We start from the raw sequence: 17,666 nt of genomic DNA, 5'->3' as shown, positions 1-17,666 counted from the left end.
ACAGTTGGCGATGTACATCGGACGTTATGTAAACAAAAGCAAACTTCCGCTTTATGTGCGACGAATGGTGAGAGAAACACGTCAAATCGGCTTTGGACCTGCCTTTTACAGCAAATGAGGTTAGACCATTTCGAAATTATCAGCTCTGTGTCTATTTCAACTTAACATAGGTCAAGCCATGTGGCGCATGCTAAAATATACGTCTAACCCGTAAATTGAAATTTGACGACGGATGGTCAAATATTTGCATTTTTGACGTACTTTGAAAAGCTCTCGCGTCGCTCACAATCGTTTGCCCAAAGAAATTTTTACAGGAATCTGTAGACCATCCTTCTGCGATTCAACCACCAGAAGCTTAATCCATTTGAAGGTTTCGCACATGGTGAAAATTAATTATATTCACCAAGTACTTTTAAGTGAATGAAATACTTGCTTTCGAAATTTAATTATTTTGCACCCAAAATGAGAAGGCAACATTCCCTAAAATCAACCCAGTACACATTTAAACATTGTACAAAAATATTTGAGTGTTTTAAAGACGGAAGAGTGATGTGGTTTTGCATGCGAGGCTCTCAAACTTGTGTAATAAAATGGTGCGTCAAATGACGATTTTAACGGGATTCAGTAATTTGCATATTTCTTTGAAATAAAAGGATATTTTGCCAAAAAAACTATCCAGTAGTTTTTGTCATGCCCTAGCCTATCTACCATGAAAATATCAGCAAAATCGAATTTTCGACCCTTGCCGAGTTATTTTCCATTTTTATGGACAGGGAGTCTTAAGTTGTTCTGATATAAAAGATTCTATCTCAAGAAGTACGAACGACTCCATCCGCAAACTTGAGACGGTTTATTCTTCACAAAAATTACAAACCATATGCTTCAAACATATGAATACGAAATTTCTTATACTTGTGGACAAACAAAATTTACATAATTGCGAAGGCGCCCGTACGCTATCTACAGTTCATTCGCACGAGCGAATTCCAGCGAAATTTATTCACATCAGATACACTATCAGATTTTATTTTCTTTTCAGTATATTTGTAATCAGTTGAGAAATTTGTCTACAGTTAAATAGTCTGGGGCAGCGATGGAACGAGCTCTATAAATAAAGTATTATCATTGTTTTTATCACATATTAAAACGATTATGATTGTGGGTAACATGGACGCGAGTTTCCAGTTTTATCCTATCCCTACCAGAAGTGTCAATGAATTTTTACACTTTTAAATGCTATAAAATAGAGCCAGTTTTAAATTGTTTTGTAAGTGTCAGCGATAACTTCAGCGTCAAACACATTAAGTTTGTGTTTCACGTGTATATACAGGACTAGGATAGTCCAGTAGTTACGTTCTCTCTCAAAACGGTCCGCCACTGTAAAACAGACTTCTCCGCTGACATTAGATATCTTTAAAGGTGCATTTACGCGACATTCATTTTGGGCACGGCTTTCCAAAATTTTGGCACGCGGGCCGATAATTTTGGGCACGGCCTGCTTGATTTACACGGCAGAACAGGTTCAATTTTTTTCAATGTTGATCAGTCTGAACGGCACCCCTGAAACAAGAACGGCACTCTTACATTTGTGAGTCCCTGTGCTTATGTGAGAGCGGCTCACATTTGATTTCAGGCGCGCTTTCGTAGGCTGTTCAAAAATAAAATGGCAGATTCTCGAGTACAAAAAGCGATTGTATGGCTTACTGTATTGAAATAGCGAGAACGCCTGTCGTAAATGAGGGACGAAACAAGGTCGTCCCTTGCACCACTCTTACATGCATTAATAGAGTAGCTCGTGGAACATTTAAATACATTCTCCACGAAACTGGTGATGATGAGATATCTCGACAAGACACTCCAATGCGAAAAGCTGTTACGCCAAAATCGACGACTAGCAATAACTTTGTACTACCTTGTGCTACCTGGCCTCTAGTAGAATGTGTTGCTTAACCGTACCGTGTTGTATACCTCCCTAGTTTCCCTTGAGGTTTTGCTATTTCCTAACGCGAAATGGGCACATGTAGTTTCCTCCGACCACAGGTCGATTAACATATCTGTGGCATCGTTGCTCCACATGCAAAAGTTGCCACGATTCTTCGACGCCATCTTTCTTCCCGCGAAAAGTACAAGATTTTGGCCCCCTTAAGACTCATTTTCGACCTCAATGCCTTCGCTTTCGTGGTCGTCATGAGCGTAAAGACTCTGGGGACGAGAATACCTCTGGTTTCGGCAGGCAGACCTCTTTTTAGGCGGGCCAAGACTACCCCCTGAGATGGTCTCGGCCCGGCTAAATTTTTCGGCAAGCGGGCTGTGCCCTATATTATTGGCCCCCGTGCCAAAATTTAGGACTGCCGTATCCAAAATGAATATCGTGTAAATGCGCGTTAATAGACACCTGTCACTCAAGCCGAGATATCAAGTGAAATATATTACGTAATTATCAATTTATGGTAGATTTAATTCTTGTATAGATTTGTAGGTCAGTCCGGTGGATGATATTCAATTTTTTTAACGTATAGTTAAGTATGCTGTTAGAAAATAGTTGTTGACTTGTTGAAAAAAAGGAATAGATTTTAATTGGTTAAAGTAGTTTTAATTTATAAAATAACTGAGCTACTACGCGCGCTCTCATTTGTCGATAGGTGTGTTTAGATGAGAGCATGTAGACACGGTTGTGACGTTTTAGATTCGCGCGTATTTTTAAGAATTATTTTATAAAAGCAATAGAACACTTTTTCCGTGTTTACATAGCCTCATCTAAACACTCCGTGGGGCTGGGAGAATTCTCGAAAGTTATGCAAACCCGAGACGTAGTCTCGGGTTTGCATAACTGTCTCGAATTCTGCCAACTTCTGAGGCTATGTAAACACGGAAAAATTGTTCTATTGCTTAAATATAGCTTGAGCTACATCCGAGAGCTACGTATTATACCGATATTATCACGATTTTGTATTTGTAAAATACAGTAAACTGTGCAATGTTTTCTTTCTATTTGCGATCGTGTTTCTTGATTTTTGTTGTTGCTCTTTTTTTGTAATTACAAAGCATAATGCTTTAATTAAACATATTCAAATACATTTGTCATCACATCATTTCAATTCTCCACAATAAAACCAGAAGAGCAGGACTTTTGGTTATTAGGAGTGTTCTAGACGTACAGAATAGCTCGGGCACTTGTTCACGTTTGCTGAAGGGTCAACAACCGGCGACGTAAATACCGATTGTTCGGAGGCCGAGATGAAGACACGACAACTGCCGAACAAAGGAAGGAGCGGGCTCAGTAACTTCCCCAGAGTACTCTCCTTGTCGGCCATATTATTTCAGTGGATCACTTTTTCAACCCCAGCCCCTCATTTCACCCCGAGCGGCCATCTTGAATTGGCCGAAGGCAATATTCTTGTTCAGTGAGTCACACAGAGATACATTCGAGAAATTCGTGAATTTTGTCATTTTTCAGTGAGTCTTGTTGTGTCTTGTTGTGTCAAGAAGCATCTTACGTGATGTATTTTTTTGTCGGGAATTTTTCCCCGTCAGAAACAATTACCCGCTGATAATTACAGCAAATAGAGCATAAAGCTGGGGTTAATCCGATCCACAACGTAGACGACCAGATAGAAGTAATTATAAAACAAGTTATACTTCGGTGTTAAACTCTACCATCTGCGCATTTTATTCTGTACCTCTCTGAGGATTTAAATGAGTGGTTTTTGTTCATAACGAGAAGAATTGTAAATGACAAGCGCCTCGGCAATTCCTTTACGTTTGAATACCTTAGACTGTGTTCGCCAGTTGTTCAACAAAATTTTCTTTTCTGCTTGAGCCATCCTCCCTTTTTTTTTCGTTTATTGTCGAATGCGTTTTCTGATTTTGGGTCGGTCGGTCGGAAAAGGAAAAAAAACAAAAATAAAATTGGAAAAGGAGTCTGGAGCTGGGATGCCCGGTACCTCAGCATAATATCCCTGAAGCCTGTAAACAACAAGGTGTGGTTACAAAGTCAACATCGCGGCAATGGAGGAAGGAAAAAGTCGATGTCGTTGTTAAAATCAAACGAGAACAGGGAAAAACTAAAAATCTGTAAGGCAAAAAATTGCTTATGTTTCAGATTAAAGTGACAATTGTTTGAAATAATGTGTCATTGCCTTCATTGCCTTCTGTGTAACTTTTTTTTTTTTTGAAAACGCGAAAATCTGGGTCGGTCGGACGACGCTAAACAGAGAAAAAAAGGGGATGGCCTTGATTTAGTTCACAAGATTGATGTACGCCGTTTAGCAACTGCTGTCCGTCTCTTCTGTAACGTCATTCCATACGCAACACTGAAGGGGACTGGGGTTAGATTGGTAACCCAGCCAAATATGGCGGACAAGTTTAGAGGAATGTCATGCGTGAAACTTTTTGGGAATAATTCTGCCAAATGAATCCTTACAGAATGTAGTTTCCTTCGGTCAATAGAGCATTATTACAATATGAACCGTTTATCAATCTCGTGTTTAACTTCCCCTGCGGCTGTTTGTCGCTCATGTGGTGGTAGATCTAGATTTTTCATTCCAAGTGTTGCACTCTCTACTTCGTTCCAGCGCTATGCATTTACAACTTTGACAAAGAATGCAGCTGAAAAGGGAAAAGAGACTAATCCAGACTCGATTCTTAAACCAAAAGGGAAAGGAAAGGGAAATGTCAGCGTCGATTTACCAGAAGCAAAAAAGCAGGCAAGTTCATAACACTTAACTTCCCTACTCAGAAGGGTACACTTCCTTCTGCAACTAATTACGCCACCTTAACAAGTAGGTGACGTATAAATTACTCATGTGAAAAACACCAATGCATTACGTGCTAGAAAACATTGAGAGATCAAAAGATCTGATTGACTTATTCCCTCAGAAACCAGTTTGTGCTCTCCTGAATTTCTACTGAGTAGTGATCAGTAATAACCTGTGTTACTAATACTGCCCTCCCCCTCCCTGGAAAAAATATTGGAGAGAGTGTGTTGGCATTGATAATCGTATTTGTTGCATAAATTATCCATGCATAGAAAACCATTTCATTATCATCACAGCTGACATGGCACACGGAGACAACAAAGGAAATTGCTCCTTGAAAGTGATCTTTGCATGACAGCTGATGAACTTTGAAAGTTTCAAACAGTAACTGAGCTCACTGTTGCCATAAATATGTTGATTACCTCTGTCAATGTTGCTTTTAAACTTCAAAATTCTAAATCTTACTCCCACTGACAAAATAAATTTCCAATGTGGTCTTTATGGTCAACTCTCAAGATATTTGTCAGCACCACTGATAAAATGCCAAGCACTGAGTTCAACAATGGACAAATGTACCTCATTAAACCAAAAATGACTGATCAACCAATCAATTTTCTACACATTCTGGGGAAAAGTCACCTAGCCTTGAACATGATTATCAATGGTAAAACATAGATGCTCTCTCTGATGTTTTATTTCTGGGAAAGCAGCTTCTCTCTTCAGGAGAGGCCTCTTTCATGCTGTCTTGACTGTTTACGCTGGTAGTTTGGAGGCTAGAGAGAGGGAAAACTGAAGCGTGGAGGAGAGCACGCCACATCGTCCACTGCGTGTCCTACCCCTTGAAGGCTTATTTCAAAAGTAAGCCTCCAAATCTCACACAAAGACAATTTCAATGTTCATTAGATGACGATCAAACTTTTTTTGTGTTTTTTATTGTGGCATTCGAGAGTTTTGAGTTTCTTCTACTAGCAAATTACCCTACATTATTCTTACTTGTAGTTAAAAGGTTTTTAATATATAAGAAATTTTTTAGGATGCCAATTTTCACAAAATATATTTGTAGATATTAGTTGTGTCAGGACTCATATTAATGCTTGTAATTTACAGGAGATTTTGAAGGAACTTAACAATCGGAGTTTAGAAGAACTCTCAAACACCAAAGGCATAGGGAAAAGTAAGGCAACTTCTCTTGTACAATATCGTGACAACTTTGGACCATTTCAGAGCATAGAGGATCTCTTTCAAATAAAGGGTTTTGGTTCAGCATTCTTTGACAATTTGCAAGAAGCTGGTGAATTAGCAGCTGTAAAGAAAAAGACTTCTAAAGGACTTGAATCAATCTGGGAACTGTTAGTACGTAACAAAAAAGAGGTAGGCACTATATGCAGATCTTGTTCACCAAGCACAAGGATCATAGCTTAAGCTTGGTGATTGGATGCAGCATGGTCCACACAGAAACAGTCTGGGTCAAATATCATGCATATTCATGGTTCCAAGAGAGCGTGGGTAATGAAGCATTCCTAACACAACATCATCGCGAGTGCACATGATAGGGCTGAGTAGAATGAAAGTACAATAGAGGAATAATTCCTTTCAATGACATAATCAGGGCCATAGCCAGAAAAAATAATTGTGTCTGAGGTTATGTCCATAGCAGTGGTTTAGCTTTCCCCTTCAAAAAGAAAACCAACTAAAACGAAAAAATGACTGATGCAAGTGCCTTGGTTGGCCTCATACTGGCTACCGCCCTGAAAATAGTTTACTTGCCTCTAATACAAACCTCAAGGAACGAGTGATATAGACAGCTTTTGCAGAATCTGGTGCTAGTCTAATTTTTGGGGGTCTTGGTTTAACCTAATTAGATTTTTTGGAGGTCTCACAATTTGGCCTAGCCTGTGTGACAGCCTCCCTCCCATGCTCATTCTTTTGGGAAGAGTGGCTGCGACACAGGTTACATTTGGCCTCAATCACAGATCCATATCACTAAATAATATATCTGAGCCCCTCCCCCCCCCAACCCCCTCTCTAGTTGGGCGTCACCTTTGGCATTGTTCTTTGTAAGATGGTTTCACTGTTACCCAGGCCACCACTCGCCATTAAGCACATGCTTGCATTCTCCTCCCAGCCCCACACATGCTTTCCTGGTGTGACAAAGCCTTTGCTTTTATACATCCATTTAGTTACTGAGAGTACATTGGAGTGTTCAACTATTTGTACAATCAGTTAAAACATCCTAGACAAAAAAAGCTGCAAGTATGGTCAGGTTTGGAGAGATTTATCTCACCTACAAACTTGTACATAAATAGAAGACGTAACTTAAGTTATATACTTTACACTGTGGGCTCTAAGTCATTTTTTTCGCATTCTCAGGTGATATCAGAGATTGTTTCTATAGATATTGGTTTCCAGAATGCTGCCTGGGTCCATGTGGATAAAGATAAACAGGTGTTGGGTTGGTCACGGGCTGAGATAATCAAACCAAAACCTTACAATCCAGCTGTTTTTCGACCATTGGTAAGCTCAGTTATTTATTTATTTATTTATTTATTTAATATTTATTTATTTGCACTCTAATCTGGATTTTCTCGGTAATGGACGCACATGATATCCACCTTGTTCCTTTATTCAATCATCTCTGCATGCCAGTCTCCTGGAAGGTTCATAGTTTCAGTCCAGGGCTCCCATTCTCAAAGGTCCCAAAAATTTTTACACACAAAGAGACATAGCAAAATCTCAAACCTTTTGATTTATAGAGCTGTTTTGTTCACATGTTCTTGATATGAACAGAGTTTACCTTCATACAAGAAGCTTCAGGCAGATACACCTGCTTGTTTTTAGATGTATAGATTAACTAAAAATGGCTTTGCAGGCCAGAAACGTTTCCAGGGCCTTTGAGAAACAGGCCCCAGGTGTTTTCAACTCCTGGTTCATATCTGCCAGACAGATACAGTCTCCTGGAGGTTCCAGCTTAGCTGGCAGATTAGGTCTCTTTGTGGATTTTGGTCTCTCAGGCTACGCATGGTCTTCATCAATAACAATTATGCAAATGGCATAAATGTAGTGTTTGCAAACAGGTAGAAAGAACCATTGCTTCCATCAGGGAACTGTCCAAGGTGTTAAATTCACATAATCATTCTTTTTTAGTTTCATGTATCAGTTTCCACTTAACCAGACATTTTTATAGCAAATGATAACTACTAATTGGCTATTATGAACCATATTAACATAACAAATGACAACCCTTACAATACTATATTATTGAAAGCTTTGATGGTAGCTTTTTTCAAGCACGGCCTTTAACTTTTGGGTCCTCAACATTTCTCAACATTTCTCAACATCCAAATTCACCTTACAACAGTAGTGCAGTGTCAGCAGGCAGGTAGTGAGAATTAAGAAATTTATCAAGAAATCATTCTTTCGAACTTGGTACTGACAGTATGAAACGTTGTAGGCAGTTAACGTTTAAACTAAATTTCAGGTTCAAGAGTTTGTGAACAAGGTTCCCAAGACGGACATTTACGTAGTGGAAATGCAAAGTCATCGGATAGGAAAACAGACTGTGTCACTTCTTCCTTTTGCTGTGCACCTTCGAGTTTTCGAAGCCATGTTGACTTGCCTACTACCTGGACTAGTAATACCATTTGACCCACTTTACACTTCCAAGCATTTCTGCCTTCCAGTTGGGACAAAGAAGAAGAGAGCGGCTGTGAATTTGGTGGAAAGCTTATTTCGGGACAGAAAAAATGAAGAACCATTCGAGGCGCAGTGTGAACAGTTCCTCAAAGAGCAGCAAGGGATGGAAGGGAGTGAAGATTTTGTGGAGTCGTTTATCGACAACCCGGGAAATAAAAACAAACCTCTTCTTCAGGTGTCGCCGAAGTTTGTGGATTATTTTAAGTCTTGTGCTAAGAAGGACGACTTGAGTGACTGCCTTCTGCAAGCTCTGGCGTTCTACGATTTGATTGTGGAGAGTAGAAAACAGTGATAAATTCTGATCATCAGGCCGACATTAGCTACCTTTGGATAGTCTCCTCCACAGCCGTTTTTGGGGATGTCACACTCACGCGTTGTGTGACATCCCTCCAAAAAACGGCTGCGGAGGATACCACCTTTACGATCGTCACGCAATTCTTTCTTCATGAAGGGGGTTGAGATTTTGTGACATGCCCAAAGAACTCTAGATCCGCACATTTTTATCAAGTCATGGTCCGTTTGACTCTTGCTTCGAAGTGGTGACAAAGGTTGAATGGATGAAAATCAACCCAAAGCTATTACTCAATAAAGGCTTAAACTTGCAAAAGTGTAACGTGTGGTTTAAAGGAACCGGGTAAAATTGTTGTTAGGAAGTCTCTGTTTTTTGTATTGGGAATCCCTTTGTTTTTAGAGTATTTCGTTGTGTACCGCCTAACATTTAAACTGTTCAATGGTCGCCATCTTGAAGTTAGTGTAAAAAAAATAAATAAAAAATAAAAAATAAATAAATTAACTTTGCATGGGCGGTTTCGAAAGGTCGGGGGTCGGGGCAAAAAAGTTGCAGGCGCTGACGAAATCCTGTTCCAACATCCAAACGTCGATCACGACATTAGCAACAAACATGGTATATCAATGTCAAACATGTAAGACAGAGCACAGTTAGAGCCCAGGTGTAACATAATGATGCCAAGATGATTATTATTAGTTTAATTATTTATTTTTTTGATTATTTTGAAATTCTTGGACAGCACTGGTGGCTAGACCAAGGCCTTTCTTGAAGAGTGACAAATAACTTATAAGGTGTGAAATGATTTTGGTTCTGAAGTGAGTGGTACTTTTATATGGTAACAAAATGGTAGTAGTTTCAGAATATCAACATCTAGAAACTGCAAATAAAGAGAAAATAAGAATGAACTGAAAATTTTCCTTCCTCTTTTCCTCTATCTACAAGGGGACGGGTCTAGCACTATAAATTTGTAGCAGAAGCATATCATTTGCTTCTGGTTTGAAGAGCCTGCATGTGTAAGGTAAAGATGTACACTGACAGAATAAGCTAAAAGCTATGCAGGCGCGTTGTGATAAGTTGACTGCTTAGCTCTGTTTTCCACCATTACTTGTTTGTTTCATCGTTTCACACACATCGAGACAAGTTCTTTCCAGAATATTCTTGACCGCGCCCCTTGACGCAAGAAGAAATTCGAAAGAATTTGTTTAACAAAAGACCCCTCCCTCTACATATGCAATTCTTCAATGCAACACGTCTTTTCCTTCCAGGAGCCTGCTGGTGACACGGCCGTAGCTTTTGGCTTGGGATACATTACGTTCGCTTCCAAAACATCGACTTTATTGTTATAACGAATGTTTTTTTAGGCTAGAAATATAAATCAATGAATCAAATTCACTTGATAATACGTGGGAGCCGTTTCGGGTAGCCCGTAACTTTCATTCCGCCTTGTTATCTTTCTATTCTGTGTTTCCAATTCCATACAGAGTTATCCGGTGAGAAAAAAAAAAAACCGTCGTGGGTTAACTCCTTTCTGCAAAGCCCACGTCTTTCTTTCAATTTCCCCTCGCTTTTCTTAGTGTATAATGCCGTTCGCGCTGCTCGCCAATACAACGAACCCCTAGCGCTCTTCGTTTGTAGAGAGCGAAACGCGATACACGAGCGCGGAGCGTGACCCGGCCCTGCGGGAAGCTTTGCGGTCTGCTCCGCTAATCCGCCTGTTCAGCAGGCTATTTGTTTGTTGATGTCTATATTAATCCAAAATCATCCAAATGACTTACTTCCTACAAACTAACAAGCAATTTCGTCGCGACCTCAATTTGCTTTAAATCCAGACGACTCTAAACCATTGTGCGTGACTTGTCATTGCCATAGTCACGAAACAGCAGCGCGTGACACGTGTGTGAAAGGGTATTGGCACGAGTTTTTAAAATTTGTTGTAAACATTAAAGATGGCGTCTCGGTGGAGGACGTGGGACTCAGATTTCTTTATCGACGCCCATTCCTCTAAAATGCCCGAAGAGACGGAACTAATACCAGCAGTAGGACAGGGAAGAGGGAAACCTCTGAAAGACATCGCTTCTCTCACCCTTCCAAAGGCTGCTTTGGGAATAACAAAGGAGAAAAATACTGCTCAAGCTCCCGCGACAGGCCGGGGAAGAGCAAGTGTAATGAAAGCACGTGCGCTTACAGACTCACCTCCAATTAGGAGACCAGGGGAGAAGACAACGACTACACGTATCACTGTTGTCGATGTAAAGTTTTTTTTCTTAACTTTTGATTATTCTCTCTTAATTTTCGTAATTATCAGAAAATGTTTATTTTTGAATTCAAACTGTTCTTTGAAGTCTTTGAAGCTGTCAGGCACTCTAAATGAAGTGCTTAAAATTCCAAAATCCCTGCGAAATACTGGAAGATAATTTTAGCATTTAAGCTGTGTTCATTACTTCAATATTTAACGTAACGGTATTTTGTAAACCAAATCCCCTGTGTTTTATAACGTAACACTAAGGATGAAAGGCTTAATTCCAGAATACCCCTCAATTAATTTGTTTGCATCATTTAAATAAAGAGAATGGACCGAATGGGTCCATCGTTTTACACCTCGTTCTTACGGACAAAAAATTCCTACTCATTTGAATGGCGTGAACCAGGTTTGGAGTATTTTTCAATTCACTCGAAGTCCTGCCGATATATCATTTTGTTGTTTTATATTTTGGGGTATGGCAAGGGGTATTGTTGGTCTTTTTTATCTCCTGGGGTACTGTCATACGAAATAGACAGGGATGTTTTTGTAGTCTCACTGAGGGATGCCAGGGATGCAATCTACTGATTCCTGTTTTATTTAGGGTGATTAGGAACACTTTCCATTCCACCAGAGATTCTGGTTTGAATTTTCAGACATTTTTAGTGGTGAATGGAACAGTACCTTTCAGTTCAGAATGTGTGAAAAAGAGGACAGCCTCTTGAGGAATATCCAAATTTTTACAAATTTCTAACCAGGGATTTCCATTCCATTTAGTTTTCCTCCCAAAATATCAGGTATTTTAGGTTGAATATGCATTACAGAAATTCATCAATTTTCAGATTTTCAGGAAACCTTCCTAGGAAACTTCTGTACCATTTGCCCCTATTTCGAAATTTCCAGAATTTTAGGACGCTTAGGTTTAATCTGGAAAGTGCCCCAGAACATAAAACCTGTTTTATACATCAGGGCGTCATGTAAGTTTCATTCAAAAAAATAACAGAAGTTGCGGTAATGATTAAAGATATGTGGAATAATATCTTTAACCTTACTCCGAAACAGGTAACTCTAAATAGATTGGTTTAACCCATAATAATGAACTGTTCCTTTCAAGCAGGCATCTTTAAAGGCCTAGTGGCTCAAGCATTTTGAAATGAGAATAATGTCTTAACCACAGGTTTCAGCGACAATTTTTCTTTCTCGTTCAGCGGCTGGAGTCATTTCCTCCATTGTCAGCAACCAACCCCGACCCTCCATCACCCAAATGGGTGAAAGAACAGACTAAATCAAAACCAGTTACAGGCACTGCACCACAGACAGCCACAAAATCATCAGTCGATGAACCAGTTTCTAATTCAACTTCACCAGGAGTTTCCAAAAGAATGCAGGCAAGTATTGGTAATTTGAATTACATTTTACATCTATGGGCTAAGCATTCATACCATGATCACAGTAGTTCAGAGCTGTCAGCAAGGGCTGTAACCTATTACAACTTAGTATGCTTGACCAGACTGTAAATGTTATAAGTGAACTTGCTTGTGTTGATATAGCTTAGTACAAAGCAGCAAGCTTGTTACAGGGGACTTAAAACCCAATGGCGGCCTGCATCGTGGTAAGGTCTACTTCACAAGCATCAGCCCAGTTCAGTTATTGATATTGACCAGCCTGATAAATAGTTCGCGTCGTTGATCTATCTTCCTGATAATAGAAATTTATAAAGTAACTGACCATTTAATAAATAAGTGTCAGAGTATTTTATAGCTCTGGGGTGCTAACAGAAAACTGTAGATCAACAAACAAATGTTGAGGAACGGAACAGAATCTTGTTAAAACCCCAACTGGTGGGAGGCTTACCAGGCTATTTGTACAGCACAGTTAGCTAAAGTCTGCGAACAAATCAAGTGGCCAATTAGGCCGGAGCTTATCCTGCTTTCCATAGCATGAAGTAACTAGGAGTATTTCTACTCCCCCAGGATCGGATGCTAGGCCATCACAGGGTTCTCCCCAGCATTAAGTTTGTCGGTACCCATTTATATGCCTGGGTGGAGAGAGGCACCGTGAGAGTAAAGTGTCTTGCCTAGGAACGCAATGCAGTGTCCCCAGCTACGGCTTGAACCTGGACTGCTCAACCCAGAGACTTAAGCATACTAACCATGAGGCCACCATGCCTCCCCGTACAGCACAGTTAAGGACTCTAAATTCAAGAAGAAACCTTGGTTGGTAGCAGGATGGGATACTTGAACAGGGACCTCCAGATTCAAAAGCTGACACCTTCAACTACTTGGCCATGCCTCCTATCTAGCCTCTTAAATGTGATTTGCTTAATTTTGCAGGAAGATTTGTTGTCAACTGATGGCAGTGATGTTATCATTATTGAGAATTTTCCTTCAACCATTAATGAGCAGGTTTGTTGTCTAACATTTACTTTAGAGCAGCAGGAAACTGCCAGACTGAATTAAGAAAACCCCTGAGTCATAAAAGGAGCATAAGGTCCAAAGTGGAAAAATGTTAACTGTGATCCTCCCAATTGTCCAACTAGAAAGGTCTGATCTTTACTCTAGTGCCCTTCTTTTGAACACCTTTGGCTCTTCCACTGAGAGTGTCCAATTCACAGCTGCTATGAAGTGCGTGCCTCTGTGGTTGTGTTGTTCTTAATTTATAGAGAATCAGTAGTATTACAGCAAGTGAATATATGAGAAGTATTATTCTCTTGAACTGTGGGTTCCTCAATCTAAATGTTCTAATTGAGGAAGAAAGATTTGAAGATGTGAGAGATAACCGCAGACCTATACACAAATTAGGCTGTTGAAAAATTGTGTGACCTGCCTTTATTTTCATAACTGCCTCATTCCTGCGCACAACTGTGAAGATCTTTTATGTCTTTCAGTATTATGAACAGTGGTTAGAATATGTTCATAACAGCTCTAATCCCAGTGTCTGTTTTGTAGGATTTAGTTGATCTATTTAAGCCATATGGTGATGTTCTAGCATGTGTCATTGAAAGAGACAGTCAAGGAATAAGCTTAGGAACATCACTTATCAGGTTTGATTTTCCATCTTACAGTCACAACACTCAGATAATCATCATTGTCCCATTTAAGTGCAAGAAACATCCTTGTTTGTAGTTCTAGTGTTATTACTTTTGAAATTTCTTTCTAATAAACTCCCTGGCTCTGAGAAGAGAAAGAAGGCTCAATGAAAAGCCATTTTGAATAGTATTGTTGTTTTCATTTAGAATGGAAAGTAGGAACACTTGTGAGTGGATAATAAACACATTTAGTGGCGAGGAGTACCCTGGTTAGTAATGTTTTATATATATATATTTTACATTGGATGCAAAATCTGTTGTCATCATTGTTATTATCATCCAAACTTACTGAAACATCATCCAACAAAGTTAGGAAGCAAGCCAGAATCAAATGTAATCTTTTGAATGGCTGAGTTTTTTTCCCTTTTTCAGACTGAGTCCAGCTTATGGGACTGATATATTTAGTCAGCTTCCCGCAAACTGGGATTCTTAAAGTGAAAATAGCGTGAGCTGCACATGATCGAGTCATCATCAAGCTTTATTAAACAAAACCCGTACAAAAAGAACATTTATTTACTTTACTTTTACCTTGTTAAGTTTCATTATATTCTCTCACGCTATATTTAAATGTTTATTGTGAAAGACCCAATCAGAATTGCAATTAGTTTAAGGAACAATTTATCACCTCAGCTCATTCATTCTTTCATCCATCTATCCATTCACTCATTCAACCTCTCATGCATCTTTCCATTTGTCCTTCCGTGCTTGTGTTCCTTCATTGCTACTTTCCTTCCGTCCTCCCTTCCTTCTTTCCTCCCTTTCTTTCTTCCTCTCTCCTACCCTTCTTCCCTGCCTCCTTTCCTTAATTCCTCCCATCCATCCATTCTCCGTCCCTCCCTTCCTCTCTCCATTCCTTCCTTCCATCCTTCCTTCCTTCCTCCCATTGGAAATTGGATTCACGAGGTTTCATTTATTTTTCGTCCAGAAAATTCTTTTCCATTCCCTTTTGCATCATTGTGAATCTCCTTCATGATTCCCTTATTGTCTTCTTTGAGATATAGAAATCATTTTTTTCCTCTCACCCTCACACTGGTTAGGGTTAGTAAAACCGTGGCTTGAAATTGAGTTATGTTTCATCCGCAACATTTTACTGCTAGCTGCTCCCGCGCAAAGAACCATCACTTGATAACATAAGAGAGACCAAGACAACCTTCTATGTATGGAGTAAATTTTTGAAATACGTAGTTTACTAACGTACTATTCTGTTCATTGTAGGAGGAGGTAAACCTATGGCGTGTCGTTTCCTAACAGACGAGTAGCAGCGACGAATATTGATATAATTAAATCCCGTTCTCTCACAAAAAAGAAAGACAGAAAGAAGAAGGAGGAAGAAATCTGAAGATTTCCTCCTCTCCTTCCTTTTGTTTTTCTTTTTCTCAATTTCTTTTGCCGCCTGTCTGGCTTCTTCCCTTTCCTTTATGCTGTAAATTAGCTGGAAAAGAATTCCTACTTACATCAAGTGTATTGCTGCCTTTTTTCCTCAAGATGAATCCAGAGAACAAAATTATATCTCAGCTGAATCGTTGTTTTTTACCGTCATGGAACCCAAATGTGCGACTGCCAAGACTCTAGTTTCTATACATGTGATGGTCCCTGTGTTCTTAGTTCTCGATGCACATTGGTTTTTCTTGGCTCGGCAGCTTTCAATTTTGTTGGCTTCGTGGTTGAGGCAGCGTCTGGGGCAGTGTATTGATAAGCAAGAGCCTATTTCATCTAAACACTACTTGTAACAATCCGTTTGTACTAAAGTAGCTGACAAATGGGTTATGACAAGAGACCATGATCTATACATTTGTTTGTTCATCGGAAACAAATTAAACGAACATTACCCGTTGGACGGTTGGTAGACGGTATCAAGTATCCTGTTGATTGTATTGGTCTTTCATGGTGCTGTTTGATGTTGCTCTGTTTCTGGAACGCTGTAAGGTGACCGCTGTTTGTTTGTTTCTTTGGTTACTGAGTTGTAACATACGCAACTATGGTTGTAACTACTGGTGGCAAGTTGTTGCACCTCGACTGAAATGAAGTTTGTTCCGACTCCGCGTCGTTGAATTTCGCTGCTAATGCAGTATTTTTCATTTTTTCCACTTTATTTATTGATAAGACTTAACGTATAACAGATTAAAAAGAAATCCTTTTTTAACAAACGTGAAAAGAATTTACAAACTAATAAAAAAAACATCACTTTCCAATATCCTAGACTAGAAACGAAAGAAAAGAAACATGATGTAAACTAAGAAAGTTTGTATTCGTGGACAGATTTTGTTTATCAAAGTTTATTAAAAAAAAAAAAAATCTAGTATAATGCTCTTGTATCAAGCTGTTATTGGAAAATCGAAAGGACTGAAGCTGAGGTATCTACCATTATAATCCATCAAATATTTTCGCTCGCGCGCGATTGGTCTAAACACGTCATGCGACCGAATTTTTCCCAGCTAAAACTGGGGAATATCTGAGATAATTATCCAACTGCAGCGAATACTGTCCAAATAACAGTACAAATATACAGCGATATTGTACAGTTATTTGTACAGTAGAAAACCTGTTTGCTGTACAGGTCGGCGCGCGCACGCAAAACTGTCACACTCCTTCCTTCATTGATAAATTTATTGACTACAGCAGTTGGGTAATAAATCTCACTGTGTCTCACAAGGAGTGGGACCTACCGAATTCACGAATTTGATTGGCTGAAATCGATATTGACCGCGGTCTAGATTTTCCCATCTAGACCGGCAACTAGACCGGCTTCATTTTGCGTTGAAAAAGTAGCAAACTAAAATACAAAAATGCTCACCATTTTCTTTTATTTTCTTCTCAATCATTTATGGAAGTGCCAAAAAGCCTGATGACAAAAAAAAAGTAAAGAGGACGAGCAAATTTCGGCAGGTTTAAGTTGAGCTCATCGCCGTTCGCAAGCAAAATGTCAGCAAACTAATTACATTAAACGAATAAAAGTTTTCTTCTTTGCAATATATGCTAAGTCGGTCTGTATGGGAGAATCTTGACCTCGGTCTGTACTCACGACCCCGGTCAAGATTCTCCCATACAAACCTCCAGCTCGGTTAATAAGAGCTAATTAGATGTTTTGGTGTGTAGTATCGCTTTATATTTTTAGTCGTTTGTATTTTGACGAGCCCGAAGGGCGGGTCAAAATACGGCACAACTCGTAAAAATATACAGCGATACTACACAACAAAACATCTAATAAGATATATGGCGGCTATTGTTTATTTGTCACACTATTCGATGACATTGAAAGGTACCTGTGTTTACTCTCCGTCCTTTCATTTTCTTATCTCTGTCATTTTTCCTCAGTGGAGGAAAAAATTTAAAACCTCTGTGAGCAGGGTATCTTTTAACTCGCAAGTAAGTTAGAAAACGAATGTGGCGACATATAACTGCGACCAAGGCTTTCTCTGGAACGTCAGAAACGTTTTTGATTTCTGGAAAGTGCGATTGAAGAATAATAGTCCCATAATCTTCCAAAACGATAAGAAGTGTAGTAGCTCTCGTTTTATTATTGTAGCCGCAGCTAAAATAAACGGGTATTGAGTCATTCATATGAGACCTTAGGAGAACTGCTACATGAAGCAAAACAAT

General features: G+C 39.4%; 2 protein-coding genes across 2 annotated transcripts; both read left to right on the top strand.

The window, feature by feature from the left end:
- Positions 1-3,097: 3,097 nt before the first annotated feature.
- LOC145490101 (transcription elongation factor, mitochondrial-like) lies at positions 3,098-10,347 on the top strand. Its single transcript, XM_081469204.1, has 4 exons — positions 3,098-4,706; positions 5,865-6,128; positions 7,128-7,271; positions 8,236-10,347. The coding sequence occupies exons 1-4, from the start codon at positions 4,464-4,466 to the stop codon at positions 8,740-8,742; spliced, it is 1,158 nt and encodes a 385-aa protein (XP_081325330.1). The 5' UTR covers positions 3,098-4,463; the 3' UTR covers positions 8,743-10,347.
- A 148-nt stretch (positions 10,348-10,495) lies between these two features.
- LOC145490342 (uncharacterized) lies at positions 10,496-17,071 on the top strand. The gene is made up of 6 exons (XM_081469468.1): positions 10,496-10,988; positions 12,187-12,366; positions 13,312-13,383; positions 13,927-14,021; positions 14,214-14,275; positions 15,282-17,071. Exons 1-6 carry the CDS (start codon positions 10,686-10,688, stop codon positions 15,323-15,325), a joined length of 756 nt encoding a protein of 251 aa, XP_081325594.1. The 5' UTR covers positions 10,496-10,685; the 3' UTR covers positions 15,326-17,071.
- Positions 17,072-17,666: the final 595 nt, after the last annotated feature.

This window comes from Orbicella franksi, chromosome 6, assembly GCF_964199315.1.
Source record: "Orbicella franksi chromosome 6, jaOrbFran1.1, whole genome shotgun sequence".
NCBI lineage: Eukaryota > Metazoa > Cnidaria > Anthozoa > Scleractinia > Merulinidae > Orbicella > Orbicella franksi.
This window is presented reverse-complemented; position numbering and strand designations above follow the sequence as displayed.

Bases quoted from the DNA above. Each gene is read 5' to 3' on its own strand.
- LOC145490342 (XM_081469468.1), top strand. From the start codon at position 10,686: ATGGCGTCTCGGTGGAGGACGTGGGACTCAGATTTCTTTATCGACGCC. The intron at 10,989-12,186 runs GTAAAGTTTTTT...TTTCTCGTTCAG, and splicing joins CACGTATCACTGTTGTCGAT to CGGCTGGAGTCATTTCCTCC. The intron at 14,276-15,281 runs GTTAGTAATGTT...TGTTCATTGTAG, and splicing joins TAGTGGCGAGGAGTACCCTG to GAGGAGGTAAACCTATGGCG.
- LOC145490101 (XM_081469204.1), top strand. From the start codon at position 4,464: ATGAACCGTTTATCAATCTCGTGTTTAACTTCCCCTGCGGCTGTTTGT. The intron at 6,129-7,127 runs GTAGGCACTATA...TCGCATTCTCAG, and splicing joins TAGTACGTAACAAAAAAGAG to GTGATATCAGAGATTGTTTC. The intron at 7,272-8,235 runs GTAAGCTCAGTT...ACTAAATTTCAG, and splicing joins CAGCTGTTTTTCGACCATTG to GTTCAAGAGTTTGTGAACAA.